At 42.5% G+C, this 16,837-nt stretch overlaps 1 protein-coding gene across 10 annotated transcripts in view; it reads left to right on the plus strand.

Annotated features, from left to right (window-relative positions):
- CEP170B (centrosomal protein 170B) overlaps positions 1 to 13,920 on the plus strand; it is a 60,495-nt gene extending 46,575 nt beyond the window's left edge. For 6 of the 10 annotated variants that reach the window (XM_064460904.1, XM_064460908.1, XM_064460907.1 and 3 more), the window contains 7 exons: positions 813 to 972; positions 4,724 to 4,762; positions 5,322 to 5,465; positions 7,037 to 7,125; positions 7,689 to 7,782; positions 8,948 to 8,999; positions 9,716 to 13,920. In XM_064460904.1, coding sequence (XP_064316974.1) covers positions 813 to 972; positions 4,724 to 4,762; positions 5,322 to 5,465; positions 7,037 to 7,125; positions 7,689 to 7,782; positions 8,948 to 8,999; positions 9,716 to 9,951 — 814 coding nt within the window. In that variant the 3' untranslated portion in view covers positions 9,952 to 13,920. The remainder of the gene's footprint in view (positions 1 to 812; positions 973 to 4,723; positions 4,763 to 5,321; positions 5,466 to 7,036; positions 7,126 to 7,688; positions 7,783 to 8,947; positions 9,000 to 9,715) is intronic. The other 4 variants (XM_064460906.1, XM_064460909.1, XM_064460911.1 and 1 more) reach the window with 1 other exon arrangement.
- The last annotated feature ends 2,917 nt before the right edge of the window (positions 13,921 to 16,837 follow it).

Raw genomic sequence — 16,837 nt, forward strand, 5'->3', positions numbered from 1 at the left:
TCTCTTAGAAGCTTTTCTTTAGAATTACGACAACAGCTACTTTTGGTCTGAAGGAGTTTTTTTTAAGCTCTGCTAGCAACAGTTCAGACACTTAGAAACTGTTTTTGAGATGTAGAGCAAGTAGAGCTGAGTGCTGCAATCGCTGAGTGTTAGCTGGACACCTGTCAAGGGGCTTGAAGTTTCAAGACTTGATTTCTGAAAACCAGATCCCTCTAAGGTATGGTGTGCTTACCCTGGTAATTCCTCAGCTCTTCTGGAGAATGTGGAGGCGTATTTTGATTTACAGTCTATAAACCACAAGAAAAAAGGAAAGAGAATTTGAGTTTTTAGTATTTAAGTAACAAAGTAAAAAGCTTTTTCCCTTGTATGGGCTTTTTTATGGAAAACAAAGAAGTCCCAAGAAGAAAAATTTACTGTGTTCTATTAAAAACAAAATCAAAACAAACAAAAAAAACCAACCCAAACAAAACGAGGGAGGTAGAGTGGATGGGTCAGGGAGCAATAACATAAAGCTTTTTTAATGGATTGTCTCCAATACTTTCTGGTAGTGTGTAGTCACTAGAATTTATTTTTTTTTATCAAATCTCTACTTTCAAACTGGGTTCAGGAGGGGAGTAGATTTACTTTGTGTGCTGCCGGAGTGATCCTCGGCACCATGCCAAAGCACCCCAAAAAAAACCTGCTTTCCCTAGCCTCTGCAGAGGCTATAGTTCTCACAAACTTTTTGTGGCTGCTTTTTTTTATATGTTATGAATATGAAGCTTGCTGTATCGTGTGTCCTAATGGCTCTGCTGGATGCTCTTGTGCTTTAGGCTCAGCCAAACCTTGGTGAAGGATGTGGCCATCCTTGCTCGAGAAATTCATGATGTTGCTGGAGATGGGGACTCACAGAGTTCATCGGGGACCGGACCAAGCACGTCCTTCAGCTCTGTGCCCAACACTCCTGCTTCTACCATATCAGCGAGAGAAGAGGTAAGGTCCCAAATGACAGAAATCTCTGTTTCTGAATGCTAGTAAGTACATGGGGCATGGTTGTGGTGGAAGACCAGGGTAACATCCCCAGTTGCTGCAGCATTGGAAAACCATCATCCCCTGTCCTCCTAAAGAACACCACCAGAAAGACAGACTGCAGGCTGTTTAGGGTTTTCTTTATTTTGCCCTCCTCTTTGCCAAGGCCAGCCTTGCAAGAGGTGGGAGTCCTATTATATCCTAAGGATCTCATGGCCTCTAGTTGGACTTTGGTCCCTGAAGTTTGCATGTGAGGAACAGGAAGGAGTGTGTGTGCTGCACTGTTGTGCCAGGGAGCCAGAGCCTCCCTCCTTTTTTCAGAGGAAGGCAGTTAGCTTGGGAAGTGCTGTCCTCCAGCTCTTCAGTGAAGCTGTGGCTTCCTCCCAGACTGTGTAACTTGGTTTGTCCGCACTGGAGTGGGGAGGAGAGAGGCGATTTCTTAATTTGGCTCAACAGTGCCACAGTGCTGGGACTCAGCTCAGCTCAAACTTGGCTGCAAGGTCACCAGGAGGCTCCAGCTGCTAAAGCAAAATTGCCTTTGCTGCTGCTTAAATCCAGATTCCCTCCTGTCTACCACCAGGGTGGGCTAAAAAAATTACAAAGCTCTCTTTATCTGCTGCTCAGATGGGCCTCTTGGCCCTCTGTTGTTTTTGACTGTTGTGAGAATTGCAGACCTGACCTAAGCAGGGTTCAAAGCTGAGGACCAAACCTGGTACCCTGCCAAGGGTGTAGTTGGAGGCCCTGTGACCCTGCTGTGTTCATCACTGAGGGTGCAAAGCATAAGTTTAGGGAGACACCTGGAAGAGCAGGCAAGTGTGGTTTTGCTGGTGTTAAACGGACAGCTGCTGAGGGGCAACTGCAGCCTGCTCAGAGAGGTTTTTTTTTTTTTTCCGGAGGCTGTTTGGAGCGACAGTGCACAAATGTTTCACAACAACTTCAGGCCCTGAGCTAAACTGTTTTATTGTTTTGTTTCCATGCAAGTGCCACACCTGCAAAACTGCCTTTTGTATTACCTTTTTTGAGCAGTTAAGGTGACAAATCTACCTTACTCCTGACTTGCAAATGAAATGTTTGCTGTGGGTTTGTAATGACCGGTACTCAGCACACTCATACCTACTTTTTTGTCCATACCTGCTTTTTTGTTGAGTGCCACTGAAGGGTACCACCGTAAGTCAGCTCATACAGGGGGATGTCCTTTGCTGCTAAAGGAAGAACACCTGCAAAACACAGTGTTTCTAATCTGTGCAAAATGGTGGGCTACAAAGTATATGGTTGTGATGCTGAATGGCAGGATCACAAAGCCAGGGCTGCTCAGACCCAGCTCAGGCAACGTGGCTGTGCAGAGCTGCCGTGCGCTGTGTGGGATGTGCCAGTCAGCCCCCTCGCAATAGCCAGGAGAGCAAATATAGGTCTGTGTTGCACTGTAGGTAATGCTGCTGGCAGTACCTGTTGCTAGAGCAGTTTTTGAGATCTTATAATGGTGTAAATGAAGAAGCACCGGTAAGATTCTATGAAGACAGATCAGGAGCCATAACCTTTGGTGTATTCAGCCAGTGGTGGTTGAAGCCACCATAAAGGCTTTTAACTAGACTCGCTCCAAATAGGGTTGGATAGCAGCATGATTTCAGCAGGCCAGCGGCTGGGAGACCACTTGAGTTACACCCGAAATGCCACCATGCATCAGTGGAGCTGCCTTATGTTAGCAATAGTCAGGAACAGGTTAAATCAGCAGCACTTTCTGTTGGCAATGCTGAGATGTGGGGCTGAATCTTGAATAGCTTAAGATGCACCGTTCAGGATCCCGAGGGCCATGTTATGAATGGGAGCAATATAAACTGGTGTGGGTTTAATAAACACACATCTTGCCTTTGGAACTGGACTAGAATCAGCAGACGTGCTTCCCTCAGTCTGGGTGCTGCTGAATCTGTGCTAAAATAATTATTTTGGCTTAATGCAGGGAATTTGCTAGGAAATACCTGAAGATCAGTGTGTGTGATGCTAAGAACTGTGATTTTGTGAGAGTTTATTAAACAACTTTGTATTAACTGTTCAAGGAAAGGATATAGTGATGAGAAATAGCTACTATAGTTATAGTAACACACTGAAACATCTGATGAAAGGAAGTATGTGAGCAAGATATGTTTGTGTGTGACTCTCTTAACACTGCTCTGGCTCTTGCAGTGCTGTATGCTGTTCTGCTAGCTCTTGATTTTCTATTACTAAATATTTATACCTATTCTAATGAAGTGGGGGGAAAATGCAGGAAAAATAAGTACTGATGCTGGAATCACTTTTGAGGGTTTAATGCTGTACCAGAATCCTTCACTTTGGACCAGTGTGTGGCACAGCATTTCTCAGCCTCAGATGAACTGCTTTTTAAATTACTTCTATTACAAAGCTTGGTTAAACATTAAAGTCATGAGTGTTCTCTTAAAAGGTTAAGATGGAACCTTAGATTTAAACCTTGTTCTTCATGTTCTGCCCTTTCGGGTCCAGTGTTGGCTAGGATGTTTGCCAGGGAGGTTTTCAGTTTCCCCAGCACATGTTTGGGGTGTTTTTGTTTGTTTTTTGTAGCCTCAGCTGTATAGTTTATAATAACTAGATTCTTGGCATACTGAGTTGAGTACTGCTACAAATTAAGAAAAGAAAAAAAAAAAAAACAACCCACGAACCTAAACCAAACCCCAAACAAAACAAAAAAAGAGTTCAGCAAGGGTGAAACCATCATGATTCCTGTTTACCAAAGCCACGGATTGTTTGGGATGCCTTGGGTTGTGGGTGTGTAAGTTTTACAGGACCCAGCTTTCTGCAGAGCCAATCAGTCAAACTGAGAGCTCAGCTGATACAAGCATAGTCAGGTGGGTCATCCCAAATCACTGGCCGCTTCTGAAAATTCTAGCCCTATGTGAAATTCTTTTGGTTCATCTTTTTTTAAAGCTGATAATGATATAGCTAAAACTTAAAAGCCCAGTTGTATTTGTTAAGTTGTTGTTTAATGTACTCAGTATGAGTGTTGGAATGATGGGAGGAAATGTTTATGGGTGTGACAGAACAGAAAGCATGAGAACAGACCAGGTCACATATTAAAACCTCGGGGGGGGTGGGGGGGGTGGGAGCAGGTACTGTCCTTAGGCTGTACAGAGAACTGCTGGACTGTAGGAATATCTCTTTCCCTTCTGGTGCTGTTTCACTACTGCAAGCAGCCTAACTTACTGTTCCTGCACTTCACAGAAAGATGCTCCGAAAGGGAAGCTTATTAATTAAACTTTTTGGCTGTTGTGCCCCTGTACCATAATACCTCATACCTTCTGCCTGTGTGTAACCCAAGTGCTATTGCATAGAGCATGGGGAGCCTGGACCTTGGATGGCACATGGTTTCCTTGCAAGAGCTGTGTGCTTTGCCAACAAAGAGCCTCCTGGGCTGCATGTTTAGCCCATCCTCTGTGCTCAGAAGGCTGCTGGATTTCACTCACTACAGTCTGTTTTGAAGTAACTGGGGAGCTGCCTGAGACCACCTCTGCAGAACTGGTTGGTGCCCAGGACTGCCATGGGCTTCAGTGCATGTGGGGGGTGGGGCATTGAGTGTTGGTCCTCAGGAATACGCTTTTGGGAATGTCAACCCAAAATAACCCCAAACCAAACCACATGTTCTCTTTGATACTTGCTGTCACAGTCATTCACTAGCATTGATCTCTTTGTTTCTATTTTAACACAGATTGCTCGTAGATCTTTTCGGCTGGCATATCCATCTCAGGTGCACTTTCCATCCCATTATTTTTGTATCTGTCTTGTCACTGTTATTTTCCTCCCCCTTTTTTAGAGTGTTTGTCTGTGAGTCAACCAAACAGGAGTAGGTGTCTTGCCTTTTCTGTTCTTCCTGTTGATTATTTGCATTATCAGTGGTTTTGTATTGCTTTTTCATCTCTTCCATGTGTTACTGAATGGTTTCTGATTAATTTAGATTAATTCTGATTAATGTTGCATTGTTATATTAAAACATAAGATACAGGAAAACATGGCCTTTTTGAGTTTTAGCCTAAATTGAGAAAAGGCAAAGATATACTTTTCAGCTACATGCTCAAGTCTCAAAGTTATAAAGTGGAACGGTCCCCCCTGAGTTTCTCAGGATGACTCCAGTGGGTAGATGCTTGCAGGATTGGGGTCTAGTAATTTGCTTAGGAACCCATACCTGTCTGAACAAGACTTAAATGAATCAGTGTTCCCTTGGGGCTTGCCTGAAAATCTGCAATACCTGCAGTGAGTGCCTGTGTTCCTCCTTCCCTACTAATTTTTAATGACTCATTATTTCCAAGTTGGTGCAGCACATTCCAGAAGCAAGTCTGAACTACCAGAAAGTGCCTCCGGGATCAGTGGAACTGAAGGATTTTGACCAAAATATGAACGATAATAGAGAAGAGGATCCCTCAAGAAAAACAAGGACAAGAAACCGTGAGGAGGCAGGCCACTTTTTTCTTTATTTTATATGTGACATTGCTTTAAGCTGCAGTATGTATATCTACTCTTTCTAATCTGCCAAAGGAGGCTACTAAAAAAAAAAAAAAAGCACTTCTTAGGAGCCCTGACTTGCAAGTATAGAAACAATGTTTAAAAAAGAAAAAAAGAGGAACAGAATCACCCTTCTTGCCAATACTGACTGGAAGTTTCCTGTCTTGTGTGAAACTCCATTAAAAACTGAGGCTTGCTCACTTGTTGTTTGTGAGGAGGCATTCAGTGTCAGAGCCCACCTAGGCTATTTCGCTGCTCTTCTAAAGAAAAACACAATAATCTCACCTTTGAAATCTGCAGCACCAATAGTTTAATGGCAAGAAATCATGGCATAAAAACAGTTGTTTGTAATCAATACAGGCACCTTATTTTTCTGCATTGGGCATGCTGGTCAGAGCTGCCCATAGAGCAGCAATAGTAGGATCTGGACCTTGCGAGGAGTTTCTGCAGCTGGCCTCGAGTGCGGCGGCGCAGCAGGCTTGCTGTGCCATGCTGTGCAGACAACAAGCTACTTGTTCTGCCTTGTTCCCTCCAACATGTGTAATTTGATGCAATTATTCTGGGGTGAGAGAGCAGGATAACCTGGAAATCACTGGGATGGTGCTAAAGGGTGAGGAAGCGTGGCCTGAAACTTGAGGCTGGAGATGGTGTTGGAGTGAGGGCTGTAATGGGGTGATGGGGATGGGGAGCAGAGGAGCGGGCTGCTGATGCAAAGCTCTGCTGTTGCTTCTGCTTGCTTTCGGCCTGCTAGCTCCAGTTGAGAAGGAAGAGCTGGAGCAGGGGCTCTGGGGAGGCAGTGCAAGCAGGAGGGGAGATCGGGAGAGCTGGGCTCCAGCAGAGTCACTCTGCAGCTCTGGAGGGGGAGTGTGACTCAAACAGGCTGATGGTACCGATCCTATCCTGAGACTGACTTGAAGCAATCCCTCACTCCCCTGTAGAGATGTGCCAAGGCTGAATAAAAGATGCAGGTTCAGAGTGCCCCCAGTTGATGTGGGCTTTCCTGGCAGAAGCCTGGGGGCTCTTTTGAACCACAGGACTTGAATATTTGGGGTTTGGTGGATTTTTGATGCTGTTTTTAATAAATCAGAATGTAACATGGTAGGATTACTTGGCTGTGAGTGTGGCTTGAAGTCATATAAATCCCATTAGATGGCTTCAGTGAGGCTGCTTGTGGGACTGCTTGCATTGTGATCTGGCTTTTGGGTTTTCTTTGGGGCAGGGAGGTGTCTGTGAGGCTTGGAAAGTCCAAAGTTTTTTCTTTCAGAAATGCTTAATTACCTTCCTGCTGACAGCTGTCTCTTTGTACACTCCTCAAGGGAAAAAAATCTGAACAAGTTCGTATTAATCTTTTTACTGAAGTGCTGCAACAAAGCTGCATGTCATCTTAATCTCCATTGCCTGAACTTCAAATATCATCCCCATAAATGAAGATGTTTCAGTGGAGATCATTTACTGTAAAAATTTTCAGTTTTGTAATATGCCACTTCTGCTGAAAGTTCTCTGATTTGCCCTTATATTTTAGGTAATCTTTGACAATCTGATGTTGAACCCGGTGTCCCAGTTATCACATACAATCCGTGAAAATACAGAAAACCTAGCTGAAAAAATGAAGTAAGTAACTTTTTAGCTGTGGCCTGAAATGTTGACTTGCTGCCTAGTTTGTTGGCTTGCTACTTGTGGAAGACAATTCATTGTTGTCTTGGAAAGTCGTGTTATCAAGGTGCAGGGAATCTAGATGTAGGAAGCTGTGTGTAGTGAACAAGGGGTAATGTGATTATTTGCCATCTTTTTTCCTCATATGTTTGGCCTTTGAATTTTAGTGCTGGATTTGTAACGCCTGTTGATGCCTTAACTTTAAAATGCTGCATGTGCAAAGAGTTAGCAGAAAATGTATTCCTGTTGGTGGATTGTCTCCTCCTTCCTTCTGTGTCCCAAGGCTCTCAGAAAGCCTGCAGGTCACCAAGGCTTGTGAAAGTTCTTCAAAGCCTGTTGTTGCTCTAGAAGACATCAGTTAGGGAAGGGCTTTGGATTGTTCCTAAATCAGCTGAAAGGCGCTTTGTCCAGTTGCTAATCTGCTAATCTCCTTTGTTGCAACATCTTGTGATAATTAAGTCTTTTAAACAAGTAGCTTTTGGATCGCAATTTTAAGACCTGCTCCACTTCTTGTGCTGCAGGATTCTATTTCAAAACTCGGAAAGGACATGGGAGGAGATGGAGGCCAAAATTAATTCAGAAAATGAAGTGCCAATTCTGAAGACATCAAACAAGGTAAAACCATGTGAACAAGTCAATACCAAAGGCTTGTGTCCATGAAAGCTTTGTAAGAAAACAAAATAACAAGTGCTGGCCCTTCTCAAATCAATTTCTGAAATTTCTAGTCCATTTGCATTTGTTGAACTGCTGGGTTTTGTTGCTGTTTGAAGTGTGACAGTGAGTTCCTCCAGCTGTTGTGTTTCACTAAACTCTTTCCCTCTCCCTTTGTGATTCATCTTCAAAGTCCCGGTCCCTTAGCAGATGTTCAAGTTCAGGGTCATTAGGCCTCATTTAAACATCTGCTAAAACATCACCTACATGTGGTTGCCACAGCTTCAGTTGTAGGCAGGTGTTTCTCTTGAATGTTTGTTTTCTTCACCTCTAACAGTTTGATAACAGGGCAATAAAAAAAGCATCAGCCCTAGGGTGGTGTTTGTGCTCTCATGACCTCTGATTGTCATTTATGGGGACTGCCAGGAGGGATTTAAATGCAATAATGGACCCAACAAATACAGTTAATGCTAAGTGTGCGTATAACTGTGCAGGACCTGCGTAGTTCAGTGCCACGACAGTATATATGTGGCCAATTGCTTTGCGTGGTCCAGGAGTTGAGTTTGCAAATATCTTTGTGCATTTGGTATTAAGGAGGGTATGGAGGAGCCTTTGTACAGTTAATCCGGTCAGCATTTCAAATCTAAAATCCACTGTGGCTGTGAGCTGGGTGGTATAGTAGCACTTCGTGAAATGATGCAGAGAAGAGGTCTCTGTGCACTGACCAGATGCACCTAGATACAGATCATAGAATCATAGAATGGTTTGGGCTGGAAGGGACCTTTAGAAGCCATCTAGTCCAACCCTCCTGCAGTGAGCAGGGACATCCCCAACTAGATCAGGCTGCTCAGAGCCCCGTCCAACCTGGCCTTGGATGTTTCCAGGGATGGGACATCTACAAACTCTCTGGGCAACCCGTTTCAGTGTTTCACTACCCTCATGGTAAACAGTTTCTTCCCTATATCTAGTCTGAATCTACCTTCTTTTACTTTAAAACCATTACCCCTTGTCCTATTGAAACAGGCCTTACTAAAAAGTCATCAGATAAGGCAGAAGGTGTAAGACTGGATTCCTGTGTCAGCTGAGTACTTTGTTGCTTAATTTTCCATTCTGATGCTTTTGTTTCTAGGAAATCAGTTCTATACTGAAGGAGCTCAGGAGAGTTCAAAAACAGCTTGAAGGTTGGTGATGTAGAATGTTCTTTTTGTCTCTTTAACGCCAGTAAGTTGCACAAAATAAAATAATGTGGCTTGATTTGCCAGTGAAAGCTGGGAGAGAATGTGGAATTTAGTTTGTTAGCGTAGTACTCTCTGATGAGTGCATATGGAATGAACAGTAGATTTGTCTTGTGCTGCCAATTTTTAAGAAAATTGTTGACTTTTGCAATGTGGAAGCTGTTGCTGTGGAAATGCTTTGTTTGTGGTAATTAGCATATTCCCATAAGATGAACTGGCAAAGGTCTGTTCTGCTGAAATAATATTTAGCAGCTCTTTCAGCCAATAAGCTTTTTGGACTTGAATTTTGTACATAGAGCTCTCTGCAATGGAGGGAGTCAAGACAAGCTCTTCTATCATCGAGAAGCTTGGTAATGACATATAAAAGCATAGAGGTGTCATTCTGGGCTCCTCCTAAAAGCTTGCCATTTGGCTGCGGTAGTTTGTCTTTTCCAATTTAACCAGAAAGTTGAATGTCCTCGTAGCTTCAGTATGGGAGAGGTTTTTCTTGTTAAAGCTGCTTAAGCCTGAAGGTATTAATGAAGAAAATACAGTGACTAAAATGAACACGAGTACTGCCTACAGTTCTGCTGCTTCTTCAAAGTGAAGGCAGCAACCCTCTCTTCAGAAACTCTGATGAGTGCTGCTAACAGGTCTGTGTATGTCTCTTTCTCCCCTCCCAGTCATTAACGCTATCATTGACCCTGCTGGAAACTTGGATGTAGTTGCCAGTAACAAAGCATCTTCTGCTGCAAAACAATCTACAGCCACTAAAGTCAGGACTGCTAATACTTCTGGATCCACACTGGAGACTCTGTCCCCAGCACAGACGAGAAACTACACACAGAAATCGAACTGTGGGTCTTCTACCTTACAAGATTCAAATTTCATTCCAGATGGAGAGAAATATGTGATCTGATACAATATTTTGTATTGCTATCTTATTGTAATCTACTGTCGCATTAGTATTGTGTATGAGCGGTTTGTGGACAGTTTGTGTGGAGCAGTTGTTTAGATTGCTAACACGTTGCACAAAAAAACCCCCAATCTATGCTGTGAGGGTGAATGGAAAGTCTGTGTATGCCTTTTAAACAAGACTAGCACTGTGGAGCAGCACATATTCAGCATAGAGGCAAACTGATTTTTAGAAAATTACTCACTTATTCTTCCAGCGTGCCATAAGAAAACAGGCTCTGCATACGCTCCGTTCAGTACTGCCGAAGCTAAAGTGTTCTTGCATTGGCCTGTTTATAATTATTCAGTTGCAATGAGGCGCAATTTAAAACACCACCTGTTTTTTTTTTGTACTATCTTCGTTTTCGTTTTGTTTGGGGTTTTATTTTTAATTATAGAAGTGAAGCATTACAACTCTGTTGGAATCAATGTGCAAATCCAACAGAAATGATTGTGCAATATTGTGGGTTTCTAGGAGAAACTCTTAGTACCGTTGTGTAGGAAGTCCTTTTCAGTGGTCATAAAAAGGTGACCGCACTGAAGTTGTGCATCGTCTTATTTTCAGTCCAGAAACCAAAATAAGACCCTGTAAATCCTTTGTTCTTCTCGTGGGAAAGTGTAAAATTAATAATGGTATGAATGTAAAGACTACTAATACAGTTACTATTTTTGATGATGTTTCAGGCCCAAAGTTTGGGGTAGGTACAAAAGGTCAGATTTTACAGTTTAGCTTGCCAAATTTTCATGATTTTGGTACAAATGCTGTCTTTAAGCTGCATGGGGTTTTGTTTGTTTGTTTTTCTAAATATACAATCTTTTTACAATGAGCTACAAATGCTCTTGGCTGGGCCAAAGACTAAGATGTTTGTGATCAGCTAATTGCTAAGAAAAACATCTGTTCCAATGGCTCATGTAATAAACATAATTGCACAGTTGCTGTGAGTTGGTGTTCACTTGACAGCACTGGAGAAAATAATGACTTAAATGTAGCTCCACCTTTATGGCTAGCTCTTATGAATTTCTTTTTCAATGCAGAAGTGCTTGAAGACCACCCTTCTGTGGTATTCTTCAGAAACTATCCCAGAGTGTCAGACACTTGGTACATTGGGTATTTTTGTCTGGATTTTTATTTTTGGTCTGTTATAATCCTAGAAACACTGAGGATTATGTGCAGTTGCACTGAGCAATTCCTTGTTTAAAAAAAGTTGGGTTTCTGTATTATGTCTTTTAGTTAAACTGCAAAACACTAAGCAATTCCTTGTTGCTTTAAGAACAAAAGTTTGGGTTTTGAGGGGACCTCTTCCAGATGTGTTTGCTCCCAGTTTTTTCTGTCTTGTATCGATTCCTTTTTCATTTTTGCTGGTCAAAAAAAAAGTAATCAGGTAAAGAAATACTTTTGTAGCTGTGGAGGATATGGTTAGTGGGAAAGGTGAGCAGATGAGTTCCACTTTGCCCTCATACAGTGTGTAGTTTAACCAGTGACAATGGTTTCCCAAGCTTGACTGCTTCTTGTGTGCTGACTTTATATTTTGGGGTGGGTGGTGGATTCCTTAGTTAGCTTCGGTAGTTACTTGAGCTTTTCTGCTAGAATGTTGTAACAATGGGAACCTGTTAAAGTAATTTAAATAAATAGGGATGCTCACAAAGTGTTTAATCTTTCTAGTGAAGACTGTGATTGCTTTCCTGGTGAAGCCTGTGGGAGCTTTCTATCAATTTCAGCAGAAACAGGATCAGTCCCAAAATGGGAGTATGCCAACAGGCCATTAGTTTCTTTTGAGTGTGCAAGATGCTGGCTGGTAAACAATAGATGCAAATATCCTTCCAAGATTTCCAGTAGGTTATAAGACTCATCTGCTTGTGTGGAGAAGCTCTTCCATGAAAAAAATCTGCTGGATTTCACATAGATGAATGCAGAATGAAAAAAGAACTTGCCCTTGATGTTCTGCCTGTAATATATGCACTATCTGAATGTGTCTATTCAGTCGTTTATTCTGATTTGTCTTTTCTTGAAATACCTGACTGTGACCTTGATGAATATCATAAGTGTTGGTGTCATTCCTGACATACGAGACACAATTTTTCAAGCCCTTATTGATCAGGGTTTGAACCGAACAGGTGCTACCCCAACTCACTAGGAGTTGAAGGACCTTCACAGATAAGGTGTTGCTGTTAGTTTCAGTTTTGCTGTAGAGACACGTGAATTACTCAGACATCTGACTTTTATGTGTTACCCATGCTTCCACATCTTCATGGCTATTCTCTAGTGGATTTTGTTTTTCCACAGTGTGTCCTTGATGAGACTTCTGCTTACTTTCACTTGAAAATTGCTTGATTCTTCTTTCATTCATGAACACATCAGGGATGGATTTTCTTCCTTGGTTGCACTGTTCTGAACTCGAGAGAGAGCCCACAGACATCTTACATCAATTAAATCAACCCGCAAAATATGGTACCTCTTCAAGTGACTAATAAGGACGCAACGATCAGTGTCTGTTTATAATTTGGGAATGTGTGTGTGAAGAGGGGGAGGACGCACAGCTTGATTCGTTTTATTTGTGACTCAGCCAAACTATAAAATGCTTCTGTGTCCTGGCACAACATTCATCCTTGGATCTTTGTGTTTAAAATGCTTTTGCTAGTCAATGATGAAATGCAACATACTTTTTCTTATATTCACTGCTTCTGAAGTACACCCCATTTGCACTTGTCTGCTCCAGATAAGCCAAAGAGCTAGCCACCTGACCCGTGCTCCTTCGTTCATTGTTCATTCTGACAAGCAGTACTGTATGCAGCCATGAAAACATGCCTCTGTGTGACTCCAGCGTGACCGTAACGGATGTGTAGCAGCATACTGGGGTGGCCCAGGATCAGCGCGTAAGGTATCCATTGGCTTCCGTGAGCTACGGGTGGGCCTTGCATTGGCTTGGTAGGGGTGACGCTGACCTGCGGGTCACTCTCATACCACACTGCTTTCATGCATTTTGTGTCTGACTAAAGAAATGTAACGAAGGGTGGGATTTTTGAAGTCGTAGGGAAGCAAGTGCTCAGGTCCTTCTGGGTTTCCATATGCTTTGGGTGCCCGATGCTGTGAGCACCTTTCAAAATCCCAGCCCTCAGCTCTTCTGCTATACTTGAAAATCACGTTCTCAGTTCGACGCTTTCAAATGTAAAAACCCATTAGTCTGTTCTGATGGTGTGAATGTAAATTCCTGTGAGAATGTGTATGGGCTTTGTGAGTGAGGACCTAAACGCATCTACGGTGATGTCACGTTGTGGTCATGATCCAGGAGAAAAGAACGTCTGCATCATCTTGAATTATTTTAGTAAAGGTACAACTAGTGGAATGTTTACATACAGCCTAATGAAAAAATGAGGAGACAAAAAAAGAAGTGGAAGGTATTTAAGTGCAAGATTCTACTAGCTTTTTCTTGTTTTGCAGAACACACTAGCTATTTTTGAAGTTCAGTAAACGTGTATAACTTTTGCAAAGACCAGGCAGAACTACCTGTTCACTTTCGATGTGCCCCGTGCTGAATTGTGCCTATTTCACTCTCTGCTGTTGTTATGCTGCTGATTCTGCTGTTCTGAACTGTTCACTGGATCATTCCATTTGCATGCAACACAAATGCAAGCTGAGCTGTCTGAGAGTAAAGCTGAAACACGTTCGTATAACTTGAATCGATTAATGACTTTCTCTTTTCCACACCCTCTTGAAATGCTGTGTATAATTTTGATTTGTTTCTCCTGCCCTGATTTTTTTTCCGCTGTTGTTTTTTTTTCAATGGTAATTTATTTTTGTTTGGATTATAGGCAGTATCTGTACATTTTGTTTCAAGGTGATATTGTGGATGTCTTTAAAAAAACAAATTGTTATTTTATATAATTTTATCATAAAGTTGCTCTAATAAATCATTCTTTTATCATGTGACAATGATTCTGGATTTTGTGTGTTTAATTTTGGGGGGGAGTATGTGTTTGGTGGTCTAAATTTTTCAACTGGCTGTTTCCATTGGTGTTAAGTACAGTGTAATGAAAGGATTGTCAGCGACTGAAGGCTTGCAGTGCAACTGGATCGGTCCCGGTGAAACCTCTGGCTGGGGCTGATCCCTCTCCAACAGTACAGGAGTCCCCTTTCCCCTGCTCCTGTAGTTAAGAGGATTGAAGTCCCCATCACCTGAGGGTGGTCTCACTTGTGAGTGCAGTATGGTGATATTTGATTTAATTTTTAGTACTGTTTTATTTTGTTGCCATGATTAAAAATGGTAGTTAAATCCAGTGTGGGTATGATCATTCCCCAGCAGGTATGTAATTAAAGAAAAACATTATTATACTTGCTCTTTTGCTCTCATATATATCTACACACACATGTTTATGTGTCTATGAAATTATTTTGACTTTTTCCTATCACTCCATCGGTGTCCGCCTTCCCTCCTGCAGTTCTGTCTGACCGTTGCATCCTTCCTGGCACTTTCGAAGAAACGTTAATTCCTCCTTCCCCTTTGCACAGCCTTCAGGTGCCTGCAGCCTCCCCCACCCTGCTCGCTGCCATGTGGGCCTTTGGCTCCACATCCTCTGCATCAGCACAGCTTCTGTTGGAGGTAGAACGTGTTTGGCTGATAAAAACATTGCATTATTTGCCAGCAATAACTGAAATATGCAGACAAAGGGAGGGGTGGAAAATACTATTGGTACCTAACCAGGATCAGTGGGAGACTTCCCATCCCCTGGTGATCTTTGCAATAGATACTTGAACATCAGACCCTTTTGGGAGGCTGTGTTTAAAAAAAGAAAAACATGTTTAAAAAAATACTGCCTCTTTTAAAAACCTTTTTTAAACCTAGTTTGTGTACACTCTGTCTGCAGAGAAGGCTTTCTGTGTTCACTAAAATACGGGGCTGGGTTACACACTAACTATATTGCCTCTCCACAGGCTTCCCCAGCAGTACTGGGTGGTATTTGAGTTGCGACGCTGTGCAAAGTGCCCTTTTGAAATCAATAGTGCATCCACTTCATTAATTTTAACAGTCTGACTGCATAAACGTAAGAGGTAGTGGAACTGTGGCTAAAACTATTTGCAATGTAATGGAAGCTGCTATCTGGCAGAACTTAAAAAGGATAGATGGCAAAAGTAATGCTCTCTTCTACGTATCTTCCTGCTGAGTGTTCAGCTGCCGTCCTGCCTGGCTCTTCAGCATCCTCGTGGGATGGGGTTGGTGTGGGGCAACAGTGGGTGGTTTGGCTGTGGGCTCTGTTGCTCTCCTCGGGGCGGACACAGCCATTTGGATGCCGCCTTGCAGATATTGGAGCAGCTGCGCACAGGAGAATGCTTGATGCGGTTATCTGGAAAAAGTGTTTTATTTTAATGCATTGACTCTTAGGTCTCTGAATTACATGGGCTAAGCAATGGAAACCAAGGAAAATGAACATAAGAAAATAGTACTCACCAGGACTCTACCCACCTTAAGCTCTTTTTCCTCCTCTGAACAGAAATTACTGAAAATACTGTACTTGTCAAAAGAATTAGTGCCAGAAAAGGCTTGTTCAGCAGTAAAGCTTCTCCTTCTGTCAACATCCAACTCACAGGAACGATAGGAAGGAAAAAAACCACTACCCCAAAACGTGGCATCCACCTGGCGCCTGGGGACGCTGTGCAGACAAGGAATGATCCGGAGGCGCAGGTGAAATGCAGGTTAGGCAAGAGGACCCGTGGCTGCAGTGTGGCGGTAACTATAGAGGGCAGGTCATTCTTCTTTCTCCCAGGGAATGGATCTCCCTCCTAGCTGCTGATAGCTAGGCAGGCTCGAAGGGGACGGGTTATAATGCAGCCCGTAACGTACCTTCACCCAGGGCAAAGCCACCTTTGTGTAAGCAAGAAAAATGTTCTTCAGGAGGATGTAAGGAGAGTGGTCACATCGGCTGGTGGTTTCCTGCGTTGCCAGGTACTTTGCAAATCAGAGAGGAGTATAGTTTTTATAATACAAAGGCAGATACGTGCAAGGCAGAGAGCACATACTGAAGCTTTTCCTAAGACTTGTGGGTCATGTTTCCTAGGTGCAACCGGAGGGTGAGTGCCACACAAGAGGAGTGGCAAGACTGAGACAGCACAGGACCCTCTGCAATCACTTGAGCTATGCAAATCACTGATTTTTTCCAACTGAAATATTTCTCTAAACAAAATGCACCTGACAAGCATTTAATTTTATGTTGAACAAAATGATTCTAAATAAACATTAAGTATATCAAGTTAAATGTTTCCAGTCCGTGGTTAGATATTTTAGTGAATTTATTGAATGTTTAAAAAAGTGGAAATTTAAAAAAACTTTTAAAATATTTCCAAACAAAAGAATGACAATTTTTTTAGCTTTGAAATTTTCTCTAGGCTTGTCAGCTGAATCACTTTCCAATTCTTGACCTGAAATTACTCCTTCCCCCCTGCCCCAGCTCATCTGAGTATACAGTCTTTTGGCACAAAGTATAAATAGAGCATTTTTCTTTTCAAGTGCAAGGACCTTGGCTGTTTCTGCCTCCCATCCTTCTGTCGACTGTTGGTGTTCCGAGCCCAGCTGCCTAGTCCTTGTGAAACGGAAAGAGTAGTTTTGTAGTAATTTCTGCAGTGGTAGCAACGTTTTTATCTATTATTAGCTCTTGGAGACGAGAATTTCTTCTTAGCGAACCTCCCACATAGGCATTAAAGATCTTTCACTATATCTTTTAATGCACCCTTCTAACAAAGTGGAGCCTGAGCATGCTTTTTAGAGGGAGTACATTAACCGCAGTGTGGCATCCATCTGTACGGTGAGAGATGGATTTACTCAGTGTGGGATGGTGGCAAGCCAACCACAGCAGCTGGT

Source organism: Phalacrocorax carbo, chromosome 9, assembly GCF_963921805.1.
Source record: "Phalacrocorax carbo chromosome 9, bPhaCar2.1, whole genome shotgun sequence".
Classification (NCBI taxonomy): domain Eukaryota; kingdom Metazoa; phylum Chordata; class Aves; order Suliformes; family Phalacrocoracidae; genus Phalacrocorax; species Phalacrocorax carbo.